The 15,225-nt window shown below is 42.4% G+C and overlaps 1 protein-coding gene across 3 annotated transcripts in view; it reads left to right on the top strand.

Moving 5' to 3' along the window:
- Window positions 1-15,225, top strand: part of LOC146074278 (coiled-coil domain-containing protein 87-like) — a 41,978-nt gene that overhangs the window by 25,545 nt on the left and 1,208 nt on the right. For all 3 annotated transcript variants that reach the window (XM_083182199.1, XM_083182198.1, XM_083182200.1), the window contains 4 exons: window positions 481-524; window positions 8,977-9,111; window positions 12,818-12,932; window positions 14,132-14,274. In XM_083182199.1, the coding sequence (XP_083038325.1) occupies window positions 481-524; window positions 8,977-9,111; window positions 12,818-12,932; window positions 14,132-14,274 (437 nt within the window). The remainder of the gene's footprint in view (window positions 1-480; window positions 525-8,976; window positions 9,112-12,817; window positions 12,933-14,131; window positions 14,275-15,225) is intronic.

Below are 15,225 nucleotides of genomic sequence, written 5' to 3'. Positions count from 1 at the left end.
TATATTTTAGGAGCCAGAGTACCCAGAGGAAAAGCACAATATACAAACTCCACACAGTCAGGGCTGTGGTGGGAATCAAATTTAAGGCGTCAGTTTGATAACTGCTTTTGCTGTTAGTTACATCCCGGCGGTAGTGATGGTCATTGACCATACAAGGTTTGCAGCCATTTATATGACCAATGTTTTTGCCACTGAAGGCGCTGCATAATTGCCAATCTATTGATGGTTGTTGATAAAACATATGGGGCGCTTGTGCGATGGCCAAGGTCTGCACATTTGCTTCAAATTTATCATAAAATGATGCAGTTTCTGCATAATCTTTTGATAAATGTACTTAATAAGGAGGGGCCTTAGCTTTTAATAGGCAAGTCTGTGATCATTTTCTTTTTAATATGTCACATGGTGATGGGTTTAAAAAAACTATGCTCAGATCATGATATCTGAATACATAGAATACTTTCTTATATTATTTTCTTTCAGATATTGAATGTGAAATAAAGGAATCAAATACCATCATATCTGAGGTAATACATACAGTATATCTTTAAATTCAAATTTTATTGGGTTTAAAAGAAAAACAAGTTTTGCTATTGTACAATATCTGTTTCAGCAATCCTATATAAAAACATAAATTGGATTGTATGGATAACTTGAGGTGTACTGATTGATTTTAATGTTGACTGAAGATCACTTATCATGTATTGCTAGGCTGTCACGATTACCAGCAATTGTACAGATACTGTTTTAGCCACTGTGTGATAATGCGTCCAAATATTAATTTATTAACCCCTTCCCGACATTTGACGTATATATACGTCATGGCCGGGATGTACTTCCCGACACATGACGTATATATACGTCATGACTTCAAAGTGCCACTGCGTCTAGAGACGCAGTGACAGAGGGACGATGTCTGCTGTCCCTGACAGCAGACATGTCCCTGCATGCCCGGGGGGGCGGCGATGCCGCCCCCCCGTCGGCGATCGCTGTGATTAGCTGTTCAATGTGAACAGCCATTCGCAGCGTTTTCCTGTGTTACCGGCGAATCAGACGCTCGGTAACACAGGTGTCAATCACCGCCGGGTGTGAGGGGGCATGAGGGGGTCATCGGTGACGACGACACCTCACCCCACCTGCCCCCAAGGCTGTGACTGGTCCGTCGGACCGACGGACCAATCACAGCCAAGGCGCGCCATTTAAACTAACGGTGACTGCGCTGCAGATGCCATTCCGGTCTGGAATTGCGTGCAGAGCGGTCACCGGCCACTCTGTCGTGATATACATACCTGAACCTTGCCTGATACTTACCTGATCACCGCTGATCACCGCTGGTAGCGTGCTGCCAGCAGTTGGATGCTTCCTGGATCTTGTGACTTCCTGTGTCCTGCTGCTGCAGTGTCATAGAGTCACAGATCGTGAGAGATAGTGACAGATAGTGACAGAGAGTGACAGAGAGTGATAGAGAGTGCTATATTTTGTGTCTGCTGCACCCCTTTTGTGCTGATCAGTATATCTGTGCTGATCAGCAACTTTTTGGGGTTTTTTTTTTTATATATATACCTGTCAGTTGCACCAAAGGTTGTGCTGCCTGTGCAACTGACTGCTGCCCCCCCTTTTGTGCTGATCAGTTTAAATTAATTAACTGATCAGCAACTTTTTGGGGGTCCAGGTTTTTTTTTTTTATATATACCCTGTCAGGTTGCACCCACAGTTGTCTGCCTGCTGCCCCTCACTGCTAATCAGTGTCGCATCACTGCATCACTGATCTGCAGTTTTTTTTTTTTGAGGGGGATTGCAGTGGGGTTTTGTTTTTACACCCACGTTGCTTTTGTGGGTGCTTTTGTGGGTGTCCTGTGGCCGCTGATCAGTGACGTACATCACTGAACAGCATTTTTGGCACAGGGTTGATATCATTTTTTTTCTGCAGTTTTTTTTAAATTTTTTTTTTTTTTGGAGAGTGCTGTGGTTTATTACACCCACGTTGCTTTTGTGGGTGTCCTGTGGCCGCTGATCAGTGACGTACATCACTGAACAGCATTTTTGGCACAGGGTTGATATCATTTTTTTTCTGCAGTTTTTTTAAATTGTTTTTTTTTTTGGAGAGTGCTGTGGTATTTTTTTTTTTTAAATTGTTTTTACACCTGTTGCCTTTGAGCGCTGTTCAGTGACGGACGTTACTGACCAACATCTGTGCTTAATTTTTGGCGCAGGACCTTTTTTTTTTTTTTTTTTAACCCCTTCAATTTTTTTTTTTTTTTATTGGGATCAAATTCCTGTATAAAGTATTTTTTTTTCTGCACTACATACACACTACACACTACATACCCCCCGTGTTGAAATAAAGTTTGTACCCCCCCAACACTATACACGTGTTGAAACATTACACTTACAGAAACACAAAAATAAAAATGGCATCCCAAATGTCATCCCAAATGTCATCCCAGTCATCCAGAAGAATGTATTCAGCGGAGGAGGCATATGCCATGCTTGCCTCTGACTCTGACACAGCCAGTGATGCAAGTGGGGAATTTGAAGGATTCGTCTTAAGCTCCTCTTCCTCCTCTAGTGATGAGGGACCCCCTCAAAGACGCCCCCGTAGAGCAGCTGAGACCCCCCCCCAAATGATTGATCCCGTATGGACCCCACCACCAGACAATTTTGACCCCCAGGTTCCTGAGTTTTTGGCCATCCCAGGAATCCAATTTGATTCAACAGGTCTCAGAGAAATTGACTTTTTCAAATTATTTTTCTCTGATGATTTTATAAATTTAATGGTGGACCAAAGTAATTTATATGCCCAGCAGTTTATTGCTCAAAACCCCACGTCATCATTTGCTAGGTGGACCCCTGTAGATGCAGTAGAGATTATGACGTTTTGGGGTCTGGTGTTACATATGGGCATAGTAAAAAAGCCAGAAATTAGGCAATATTGGAGTACAGATGTTCTGTACAGCACCCCACTTTACCGTATGGCCATGACTCGGACTCGTTTTGAGATAATCCTTAAATTTTTACATTACACCGATAATGCACAGTGCCCACCCAGAGATGATCCCACCTTTGACCGGCTATTCAAAGTCAGGCCGGTCATTGATCATTTCAGTGCCAAATTTGCAGAGATGTACATCCCTGAAAAATGTATTTGTATCGACGAGTCCCTTATACATTTTAAAGGAAGGGTTAAATTCCGCCAGTACCTTCCCAGTAAGAGGGCAAGGTATGGCATAAAAATGTATAAACTGTGTGAAAGCACCTCAGGGTACACCCACAGGTTTAGGGTATATGAAGGGAAGGATTCAAGAATTGAACCGCCAGAATGCCCCCCCTCCCTCGTAGGTGTTAGTGGAAAAATTGTCTGGGATTTAGTGCACCCCTTCCTGGATAAAGGTTATCACCTCTATGTGGATAACTTTTACACTAGCATCCCCCTGTTTAAGGCCCTTGGTTCAAGAGGTACAGCAGCTTGCGGTACTGTGCGCAAGAACCAAAGAGGCCTCCCAAAAACGCACATTGCCCAAGTACTGAGAAGGGGTGAAAGCAGGGGAATATGCACCGAAAATATGTTGTTGGTCAAATATAAGGACAAGAGGGATGTCCTTATACTGACAACAATTTATGGAGACAGTACCACCTCCATCCCTGTACGAGGTACCAGTACCCACACCTCAAAACCTAATTGTATCCTAGAGTACAATAAGTACATGGGCGGAGTGGATCTTTCAGATCAGGTACTGAAGCCGTACAGTCCCCTGCGGAAAACAAAAATCTGGTACAAGAAGCTGGCCGTGTATATCATCCAGATGGCACTGTATAACGCTTACGTGCTATTCCATTCTACCAGCCAGAGGGGGACATTTATGCACTTTCAAGAGGAAGTCATAAAGGGCCTAATATTTGGGAACCAGCAGGCAGAGGGCCCCAGTACTTCTAGTACTGGCCCCCGTATTGTACCAGGGCAGCATTTTCCTAACGAAATCCCCTCCACTGCAAGAAAGGGCAGGACACAAAAAAGGTGCAAAGTTTGCTATAAAAAGGGAATAAGAAAGGATACTATTTTCCACTGTGAAACTTGCCCCGACAAACCCGGCCTATGTATAAAGGAGTGTTTTAAAATATACCACACATCTATGGATTATTAGGTTCATCATTTCACCGTGCTTCGGGGGTCTTGCTAATGCCACATAGCACCCACCATTCATTCCACCAGAATCTGAGCTGCAAAATCCAAAAATCACTCCTTCCCTTCTGAGTCCTGCCATGCACCCAACTGGTATTTTTTGGTCACATATGAGGCATTGCCATACTCGGGAGAAATTGGGGCACAGATTTTGGGGTGCTTTGTCTCCTTCATTCCTTGTGAAAATGAAAAATTTGGAGCCAGAACTGCATTTTTGTGTAAAAAATGTAATTTTTCATTTGCACAGCCCAGTTGTATCAAAATTGGTGAAACCCCTGGGGGTTTGAAATGTACACTATACCCCTAGATGAATTCCCTGAGGGGTGTAGTTTGCAAAATGGGGTCACTTGTGGGGGGGTTCCACTGTATTGGTGCTTCGGGGGTCTTGCTAATGCGACATAGCACCCACCAACATTCCACCAGAATCTGTGCTGCAAAATCCAAATATCACTCCTTCCCTTCTGAGTCCTGCCATTTTTTGGTCACACATGAGGCATTGTCGTACTCAGGAGAAATTGGGGCACAGATTTTGGGGTGCTTTGTCTCCTTCATTCCTTGTGAAAATGTAAAATTTTGAGCCAGAACTGCATTTTTGTGTAAAAAATGTAATTTTTCATTTGCACAGCCCAGTTGTATCAAAATTGGTGAAACCCCTGGGGGTTTGAAATGTACACTATACCCCTAGATGAATTCCCTGAGGGGTGTAGTTTGCAAAATGGGGTCACTTGTGGGGGGGTTCCACTGTATTGGTGCTTCGGGGGTCTTGCTAATGCGACATAGCACCCACCAACATTCCACCAGAATCTGAGCTGCAAAATCCAAAAATCACTCCTTCCCTTCTGAGTCCTGCCATGCACCCAAATGGTATTTTTTGGTCACATGTGAGGCATTGCCGTACTCTGGAGAAATTGGGGCACAGATTTTGGGGTGCTTTGTCTCCTTCATTCCTTGTGAAAATGAAAAATTTGGAGCCAGAACTGCATTTTTGTGTAAAAAATTTAATTTTTCATTTGCACAGCCCAGTTGTATCAAAATTGGTGAAACCCCTGGGGGTTTGAAATGTACACTATACCCCTAGATGAATTCCCTGAGGGGTGTAGTTTGCAAAATGGGGTCACTTGTGGGGGGGTTCCACTGTATTGGTGCTTCGGGGGTCTTGCTAATGCGACATAGCACCCACCAACATTCCACCAGAATCTGAGCTGCAAAATCCAAAAATCACTCCTTCCCTTCTGAGTCCTGCCATGCACCCAAATGGAATTTTTTGGTCACATGTGAGGCATTGCCGTACTCGGGAGAAATTGGGGCACAGATTTTGGGGTGCTTTGTCTCCTTCATTCCTTGTGAAAATGACAAATTTGGAGCCAGAACTGCATTTTTGTGTAAAAAATGTAATTTTTCATTTGCACAGCCCAGTTGTATCAAAATTGGTGAAACCCCTGGGGGTTTGAAATGTACACTATACCCCTAGATGAATTCCCTGAGGGGTGTAGTTTGCAAAATGGGGTCACTTGTGGGGGGTTCCACTGTATTGGTGCTTCGGGGGTCTTGCTAATGCGACATAGCACCCACCAACATTCCACCAGAATCTGAGCTGCAAAATCCAAAAATCACTCCTTCCCTTCTGAGTCCTGCCATGCACCCAAATGGTATTTTTTGGTCACATGTGAGGCATTGTCGTACTCGGGAGAAATTGGGGCACAGATTTTGGGGTGCTTTGTCTCCTTCATTCCTTGTGAAAATGACAAATTTGGAGCCAGAACTGCATTTTTGTGTAAAAAATGTAATTTTTCATTTGCACAGCCCAGTTGTATCAAAATTGGTGAAACCCCTGGGGGTTTGAAATGTACACTATACCCCTAGATGAATTCCCTGAGGGGTGTAGTTTGCAAAATGGGGTCACTTGTGGGGGGGTTCCACTGTATTGGTGCTTCGGGGGTCTTGCTAATGCGACATAGCACCCACCAACATTCCACCAGAATCTGAGCTGCAAAATCCAAAAATCACCCCTTCCCTTCTGAGTCCTGCCATGCACCCAAATGGTATTTTTTGGTCACATGTGATGCATTGCCGTACTCGGGAGAAATTGGGGCACAGATTTTGGGGTGCTTTGTCTCCTTCATTCCTTGTGAAAATGAAAAATTTGGAGCCAGAACTGCATTTTTGTGTAAAAAAAATAATTTTTCATTTTCACTGCCCAGTTGTACCACAATTGGTGAAACCCCTGGGGGTTTGAAATGTACACTATACCCCTAGATGAATTCCCTGAGGGGTGTAGTTTGCAAAATGGGGTCACTTGTGGGGGGTTCCTAACTTTTAGCATCTTATGGTGCCTAGAAACCTACATGGTGCCTAAAAAATAATCTCATAAAAAGGAGGCTCCAAAATCAAGTAGGTGCTCCTTCTATTATGAAGCCTGTGGTTTGGTCAACGTGCACACTAGGGCCACGTATAGGATATTTATGAAAACAAAAGAATTGGGGGAATCAATTTTTAGTCACATTTCTCTAGTAAAATCTACTGTGTTCCTTAGAAAAATGTATTAAAATTGCAAATCTGCAAAAAAAATGAAATTTTGAAATTTCACCTACACTTTGTTTTATTTCCTGTGAAACACCTAAAGGGTTAACAAACTTCCAAAATGCTGTTTTGAATACTGTGAGGGGTGCAGTTTTTGAAATGGCATCATTTATGGGGGTGTCTCACATACAAGTCCCTCAAAGTCACATCAGAACTGAACTGGTCCCTAAAAAAATCAGTGTTTGAAATTTTCTTGAAAATTTGAGAATTTGCTATTCATATTTTAAGCCTCCTAGTGTCCAAAAAAATTAAAAGGATGTTGAAATAATGATGGAAACATAAAGTAGACATATGGTCTATGTTAGTTATTAACTATTTTGAGTGGTATGATTATTTGTCTCACAAGCAGAAAATTTAACATTTTGAAAATTGCTAAATTTTCCATTTTTTTACGACATTTTGGTATTTTTCACAAAAAAACACAGACTGTATCGACCCAAATTTACCACTAACTTGAAGTACAATGTGTCACGAGAAAACATTCTCAAAATCACTGGGATAAGTAAAAGCAAAAAAAAAGTTATCCCCACTTAAGTGATACCTGTCAGATTTGAAAAAAAGGGCTCTGTCAGGAAGGCAAAAACAGGCTGCGGCGGGAAGGGGTTAACTAAGCCATAGTACTAATTTCTCTTTAATGATTAAATCATACTGTACATAACTTAAGAACTTTTGGAATAGTAGGGTTTTTTAGTGGTAGGGGATTATGTTGTCTGAACCTCTTGTCCATATTAGGCCACATATCAGTAGTGTCAGAACGGGGATGTGGGACGCAACTGAGGAGTGACACTAAAATGCCAGCTCCTGCTCAGAGAAGATGGTTGGGTGCTGCACTGTAACATTACAAACATTACATGCAGGCTTCTGCAGTGGTGTTACTACCCGGGTGTGGGGTGTGTGGCAACCACTGAAGACCGTCCCGTCTGTGGAGGAAACCTGAATCGGAAGTCAATAAAAAGTATAAATGTTTATTAAAAAGTCTCTTTTTTTCCAGATGGTTGTTGTGGTAATCCAGACAATGTTGTTATTCACTTTAATACTGTTCTTGTACATTTGGAATTAGAAAATACCTGAATGTATATAGGTATGCTATGTACATTAAGGTGGCATATTTGTAATTTGCAAATAAAAATTGTTTAGTTAATTACTAAGTTTTTACAATTTCACATTCCCCTGTCCTACCCTGTAGAAGAAACATACCATATTTTATTGAATATACATTTATTAAACACATTTTATTTCCTGTTTTAAATTAATATTGATTATTGCATAAATTGGTTTGAATTCAGTAAAAATTGACTTTTAACATAATAATAATTATTTTTTTTGCAACATTTTGGTAGTACATCAAAAAAACTTTCAGTTTACTAAAATGTGTATTCTGCTTCATATGTGATGTTGCTATGGTCAACCAATCAGATCCTGTCTACTATCTTCTAGGGTGCTAAATAAGAAGTACATTCTGATTGGTTGCCCATAGCAACATCACATGTGAAGTAGAATACACATCTTAGTTAATTTCCCCCATATGTCATTTCACGATCCTTGCATTTATCTGGATTTAATTTCATTTTTTTTTTCTAAATTTCTCAACAAAAGAACATTTCTGATACTCATGCATGTATTTAAAAAATGTTTGGGAACCACTGGTATAGGCTGAATATCACTCCATGTCAAAAAACAAGTACACTTTAATAAGATCCCGAGTTAAAAAATCAACAAACATTCGGTTGATGGGTACAAAAGGTTGACACAAAAATGGTCAACACCTGTTTTTCAACATTTATTAAGTTAGGACAGTGGTTCCCAATTTAATCACGGTGCCCCTGAGTATCAGAATTTTTTCACTGCACCTCCCATTAGGCCAAATGTTTCTCAATGAAAAAATCAGAATAATATATGAAATGATATAAATTGTGTTTATAGCTCATCCTAAGGGTCAGTTATGTGGTAATGGGCAGGAGTCACGTATCTTTGTCCACAATATGCCTATTGCATTGGCCATAGAAAATTGTAACTGGTCATTGGCCACCAATCCAGGGCACCCCTGCAAGTCCTCACCCCAGGGTGCCACAGCACACAGTTTGGGAACCACTGGGTTAGGATATGGCAGAGGGCGAATAGGGTTAAACCTCACTTTAGCTTGTTTCATTTCCTCATAGCTATCCATTGGGCAACATGTATCCAAAAGTCAATTGTCTCCTTTTTATGCATCTGTACAGGCAGAGACAACAACCTATGAGGGAATGCAGAAACAGATAAATTCCATATGGCGGGCACTTCATGTTCCTGAAGGCCAGCGGCTGGATATGGCCATTAAATATAGCTCCAATCACTACCGAGACAAGCTGCCACAGGTGAGAACACAATAAAGTTACATATAAATGTGCATTATATTATATAAAGTTGTACAAGTGTATACCCACAACTTACACTACACAATTTAAAGCATATACGTTTATTTATCAAGAGCTTACAAGCTAAAGACAAGAATGATAAAAAAAAAAGGTACTTGTTTCCTAGCACGGCCACATATCTTATGGATCGTGTACCTTTAGTTAAGGTACACGATCCATACGATGGACCCGATTTCCTTTGAAATCAGGTCCATTTGGCCGGCTAGGACAAAATATCGGGGGCATCGCGTCGGTCGGGACCGTTAACAATGGTCCCGACGCGATGCCCGCGATTTCCCCATAGGCTTCAATGTTAAAAAATATTTTAACATTGAAATCGTGTCGGGAAAGGTAAAATATCGGGGGCATCGCGTCGGTCGGGACCATTAACATAGGTCCCGACGCGATGCCCCCGATTTTTACATAGGCTTCAATGTTAAAAGATTTTTTAACATTGAAATCCTGAAAAAATGTGAAAAATGTGAAATGGGCCAATATGACCCATTTCACATTTTAGATGTCCCCGTCGTCACCCCACGATAGACGCCAACCCGAAGCGTGGGGAGCGCAGCGAGCCCGCGAGGGGCGGCGGTGCGCGTCCTCCGACCTTTTCATTCCCCTACTATCCACGTCGGCGTGGAGTTGAGAATAGAATAGTGTGGCGAGCGCAGCGAGACACCGAGCCCGAAGCGTGGCGAGCGCAGCGAGCCCCGCGAGGGGACGCGGATACCTTCACAGTTATACGCGTCCCCTCGCGGGCTTCACAGGTGTCCGTGGCGACGCGGACACCTGTGAAGTCCGCGAAGGGACGCGTTTACCTGTGAAGGTATCCGCGTCCCCTCGCGGGGCTCGCTGCGATTGCCACGCTTCGGGCTCGGTGGCTCGCTGCGCTCGCCACACTATTCTATTCTCAACTCCACGCTGACGTGGATAGTAGGGGAATGAAAAGGTCGGAGGACGCGCACCGCCGCCCCTCGCGGGCTCGCTGCGCTCGCCACGCTTCGGGTTGGCGTCTATCGTGGGGTGGGGTGTACGCCGTGACATTTAGGGGGGTTGGGAATATTTTACATTGAATCCAATGTAAAATCGGGTCCCAGGGACCCGATTTACATTTAATTTAAAAAAAAAAATCGGGTCCAAAATCGGTCGGTCGCGACGATCGCATCGCATGCGACCAAATCGCATGCGATGCGATCGACCCGATTTTTCCGACACGACCACCCCGATGTAAATCGGTGTGGCCGTGCTAGGAAACAAGTACCAAAAAAAATCTTTGTTATTTATTAGCTTTATTAAACCAATTGATCTCAAATGTACAATTGAAGTTTCAGCAGTGTGGCGATAAAACTCCTGCTACAGTATGTTTGGCTGTGCAAATATCCACGTGTTCTAGTAGAGCCAACATTGCTAATTTCATATGCATCTCTATGGTGTGCAGGGAAAACCTAGCAATATTGCTGGTCATGAAGTTTATTTCCAGAACAGCCCACTGTGGCCAGATCACTAATGAAATCACCCCCACTGTATTTTACAGTTACAGATTAAAAAGAAAAATACATGATACAATGTAATTATTAGCAGAGGTCCAAATGCAGATTTGTTTGTAAACCCGATGGTTTCACACAAATCTTATGGAGTCTGGTCTGTGCATGTGCAGATTGGGTCTTGCTATATTGCTCGGAGCCTCATATCAGCCAGAGCCAGTGAAGGTATACGTACAACTCTGATGGTGAGAGATCTGAGCACAGGCAGATTCTGTCCTTGTGTTGCGAATCCTAAGGCTTACCCGAACTGCCGATGGCGATATGCAAGCTGTGATAGTTCTACTTATGTTGCATCTAAAGGCTTCTCAGGCAGAAAGAAATCCAAATAGAAGATGCTGCAAGTGGACATCTCAAGTTCTTTACATTAGCATAAATAGCAGATGCGACTGCAGCAAAAGATGCAGCTGCCACATCTGGGTCCAATTCAAAATCAGGCTCTTGCACTCTCCACAAGCTGCATGGACTTTTTGTGTCAAATAATATGAGATAGCCAGGGATATTATCTAAGACCATTATTACTGTACATATAGCGGTATTCACTGGTTTTTCACCAGCATTCCAGCTTCTACTGCCTTCTTGGAATTAATAGATATATCCGATTGGTTGCTATGGCCAACTTTCCATCTTCTATACAACTCCCGTCTTAAATTTGCCCCTAGAGTTAAAAAAAAAACTACAATTTTTTTTTTTTTATGTATATATTTTAAGAACCAGAGTACCCAGAGGAAAAGCACAATACACAAACTCCACAGAGTCAGGGCTGTGGTGGGAATCAAACTCAAGGCGTTAGTGCTGTGAAGCAGTAATGCTAACCATTACACAAACTATGCTGTCCATATCCACTTTACTACAGATTACATTTGGAAAAGAGGGAGAAATTAGTATAGAAAATGATCACCAGTAATACCAGCTAAATGCTGCCAGTTCTACACCTGAACATGCCAATCTGTGCTGCAGTCAGCCAAATGCTTTTCGTTTATGCTTTGGAAATACTGGGGGTTATTCAGACCTGGTCCGTTCTCTGCTAATTTGCAGAGAGCTACGCTCAGGTATACACCATCCAGACAGCGTGAAATCCGCTCTGTGCAAGCTTGTGAATTGCTTAGCACAGTACGCAACAATTAGCTGGATCGGCAATTAGCTGCAAATCCATTTGCAAGCTGTTCACCATCAAATGATTTTTGCCTGTACACACACTGGACTTACTTGGCGGCTGGGATAGAAGCAGTCGAATGTATCCGAAGCTGACGTCACACTCCTACTCCTCAAACGCCTGGGTACGCCTGCCTTTTCCATGACCCTGCTAGAAAACATCTGGTTACCACCCTCAAACTCTGGCTTTCTGTCAATCAAATTGCAAATGCCCTGTGATCAAAAAAGTAGCAGGATTTTATCTCGGGAAGGCCCCGGATGAGCGTACTATGAGCCATGCGCATGAGCAGTCTATCGATAATTGCCCAGCTTGCTAATTCGCAGCCGTGTGATCAGGTCTGCAAAGCCACCACTGTGTGTTTCTGCATATAGCACAGAAACACTGTAATTTGACTGACAGTTACGTTAAATTGAGATTAGGAATATGGGGAAAGCAGGAAGACATTTTCTTCATTCATCAAATTGTAATACGCAACATGTCACTGAGATTAAAGGCCCATACACACTTGGTGATTTTAAGCTGAAAGCCACTCAAAACAACAAATTTGAGCGGCTTTCAGCTCAAAGCCGCCCAGTGTGTATGGCACGGCGATGAACGGTGAGCAGTGATGCAGGCTCCCGCATCATCGCCGGGAAAGCCATTCATCTGCTGGTATTACCAGCAGATGAACGGCTTTAGGACGGCTTTGCACAGTGCTGCGCTATGCAAAGCCGCCCCCCTCCCCCCCACTGACAGCCCCAGGCAGGGGGAAAGCCGCTCAGTGTGTATGCACTGAGCGGCTTTCCCCCCAGCGATGACAGTGGTCATAGCTGGGCATAATCGCCCAGTGTGTATGGACCCTTTTAGTTTTAAATGTTGCTACTATCTATCAAGGTGGATTGGCATTTTGAAACAAATATTTCAATATATATATACAACATATACTATATACTTAGAGGTGCATTAAATGTAATTTACCTATCTTACTCAGGCAATAACAATGTGGGAAAAGGCCGTGAGGCTAATCCAGGGAAGAGAAAAGATTCTAGCTGAGCTGGAGATGTTTGAGAGGACCGCTTCTGACCCCAACAGATTCTTTCACAGAGGTAAGTAAAAATTGGGAAATTAAGTTGTAATCTCTAAGCTACAAACAGTAAATGCTATTGCTAGTGCTAATTCAACAAGCCCCGCAGAAATGTGAAAATTGCTATTAAACAATATTCGCACTTCTGTGCATGTGCAGCCACCTACTTTGCCCAGAAGGATTCGATTGCATTTTGATAGTATGCAGGAGACGATAAGGCGGCATTAGGGAGGCACAGTCTGGGCAACGTAGGCATGTCCAGACCTGCATTAAGTCACATGCAGCTGCTGAGGCCTAAAAATGGTGGCCCTGCGTCTGCCTTCGCAGCTCGGCAACCCTTACAAATGAAATGGCATTTCTGCAATGCAATGGTAATTACACTGCGATCACATCGCGGGGAGATATTTTACCTGTGCTGTGAGGCCCCCAGCATGTGAGAGACATTAGTTTTTCTGTTTCAACAAAACTGCAACTGAAGCTGAATCAGGCCCTTTCTCTGCATAATGAGATGTGATTTTCCCCACAAATCAGCATAATTGGCTCCTGGAGCCATATAATTGCTAATTTATTGTTCCACACATGTCTCCCTTGTGGATGGAACTGGCTATATTTGGTACATAGCATGTGCTAGAGCCAAGAATATGTATCTCCGGACAATTCCAGGTTGTATGAATACACGTTGTGTGTGAATGAATGTAACTGGTTGGCAATGGAATGACTGCACACAGCGAACCAGTAATGCTTTGCTTCAGTCAAATTTTAGGTTCTTTAAAAACTAGGGGGGTATGCAATCCCAGATCATGGCTGTCGATCCCTCCCGACAGCCGTGATCCTGGCCTGTTTGTGTTTTGCCCGACAGCAAATCAGCATGCAAAATTCAATGTCCCACATGCCGATCGCTAAAAAAGGGGGCGTGGCCACATAAACGGCAGTGGCTTGTCGTTCTGCAGCCAGAATAACGGCAATCCACGGCCGCCATCGGCAGACCGGGCCCAACAGCTTCTAAAGTGTGATCCCTCTTCAATGCTGTCGGCCCTGCCACTATTTACCCCGTCGGAAATTGCGGCGGAGGATTGCATACCTCCCTATATATGTACAGTACTCGACATGTTGCCATGTTATGTACATTTCTGTATAGTAAGGATATATTTAAAAATGAGGATAATCTCTAAATGTTTGACAGGTAAAAAAAAAAGTAAAAATCAATGTTACACTATTTAGGTTATGAAGGAACATCAATGGCAAGGATGGAGGAGTCCAGAAAAAGAGAAACCCTGCACAAACAGATTGCAGCATTTGAGCAAGACTTAATTAAACTATTACAAGTTATGAAGAAGACCCTTAATGACACAGTCAGCTTTAAGGTGAGCACAGAAAGTCATTCAGAAACCACTTATATTTGTTTCATTTGTCACTTTTATTGTATTTTATAAGTTACTAATGTGACTCCCCTATTCCCCATGCTGTATTTTAATAAGGGAAATCTTTAATATATAAATTGCAAAAGCCTTTTAATAAATTGATACATTTATATTGGCAGTTCCTAAAGACCACATTAACCACTTAACTGCTCAAAAATAGATTTTATCTCGCAATTTTAAATTTAGAAAGCATTTTTCAAAACGGATTTAAATATATATATAAAAAAAAGTAGAACCAGTACATAGAACCATCGAGTGGCAAAAAGTTACCTGTGGCATAACCTCTCAACCCATAGCTGTAACCAAGCTTCCACAATACACCAATATCCATAGGTCTTCACTGTGGCACTATCCCCCCCAATGTGTATGTGTGTGTGTATATAAGAGACAGAGAGGCACTTGCTATACAATCAATGTAATTAATTTACATAACACCAACCTTTGTTGTGAAAAAAAAAAAGCAGTGGCAACATTTCAGTCCACATACAGTAACTGAAGGTTGACAAGATCACAGCTTAGCACCCACATTCCTTACTGGAAACTAACAGTAGTGTGAACAAAGTAATACACTTCTCTGGGCTTAAATCACAAGGCAAACTGCCTATAGGTGCCGTTATTTGCTTGACATCTGTGTGTTAGATGTCTATGCTGTAACATGACTGGGGCCACATTGGTACATGATGTCTGTTTTAATACATACACAGTTACTGGTGCTAGCCACTACTGCACATCATGCAATATGTGCAGGAAGACAAATATGCTTAAATAGTTTAGGGATCAGTGATACAGCTCAAATATAATATAATAACATTAGTAACAGCATAAATAAACGGTTGTCCATATATTACAAAAAATAATATTGAAAAAAATAAAAACAAAACTAATACACATATA

Source organism: Crinia signifera, chromosome 4 (genome assembly GCF_055691185.1).
Source record: "Crinia signifera chromosome 4, ASM5569118v1, whole genome shotgun sequence".
NCBI classification, from domain to species: Eukaryota; Metazoa; Chordata; class Amphibia; order Anura; family Myobatrachidae; genus Crinia; species Crinia signifera.
The sequence above is the reverse complement of the archived record's forward strand: the minus strand, read 5'-3'. Positions and strand labels throughout refer to the sequence as shown.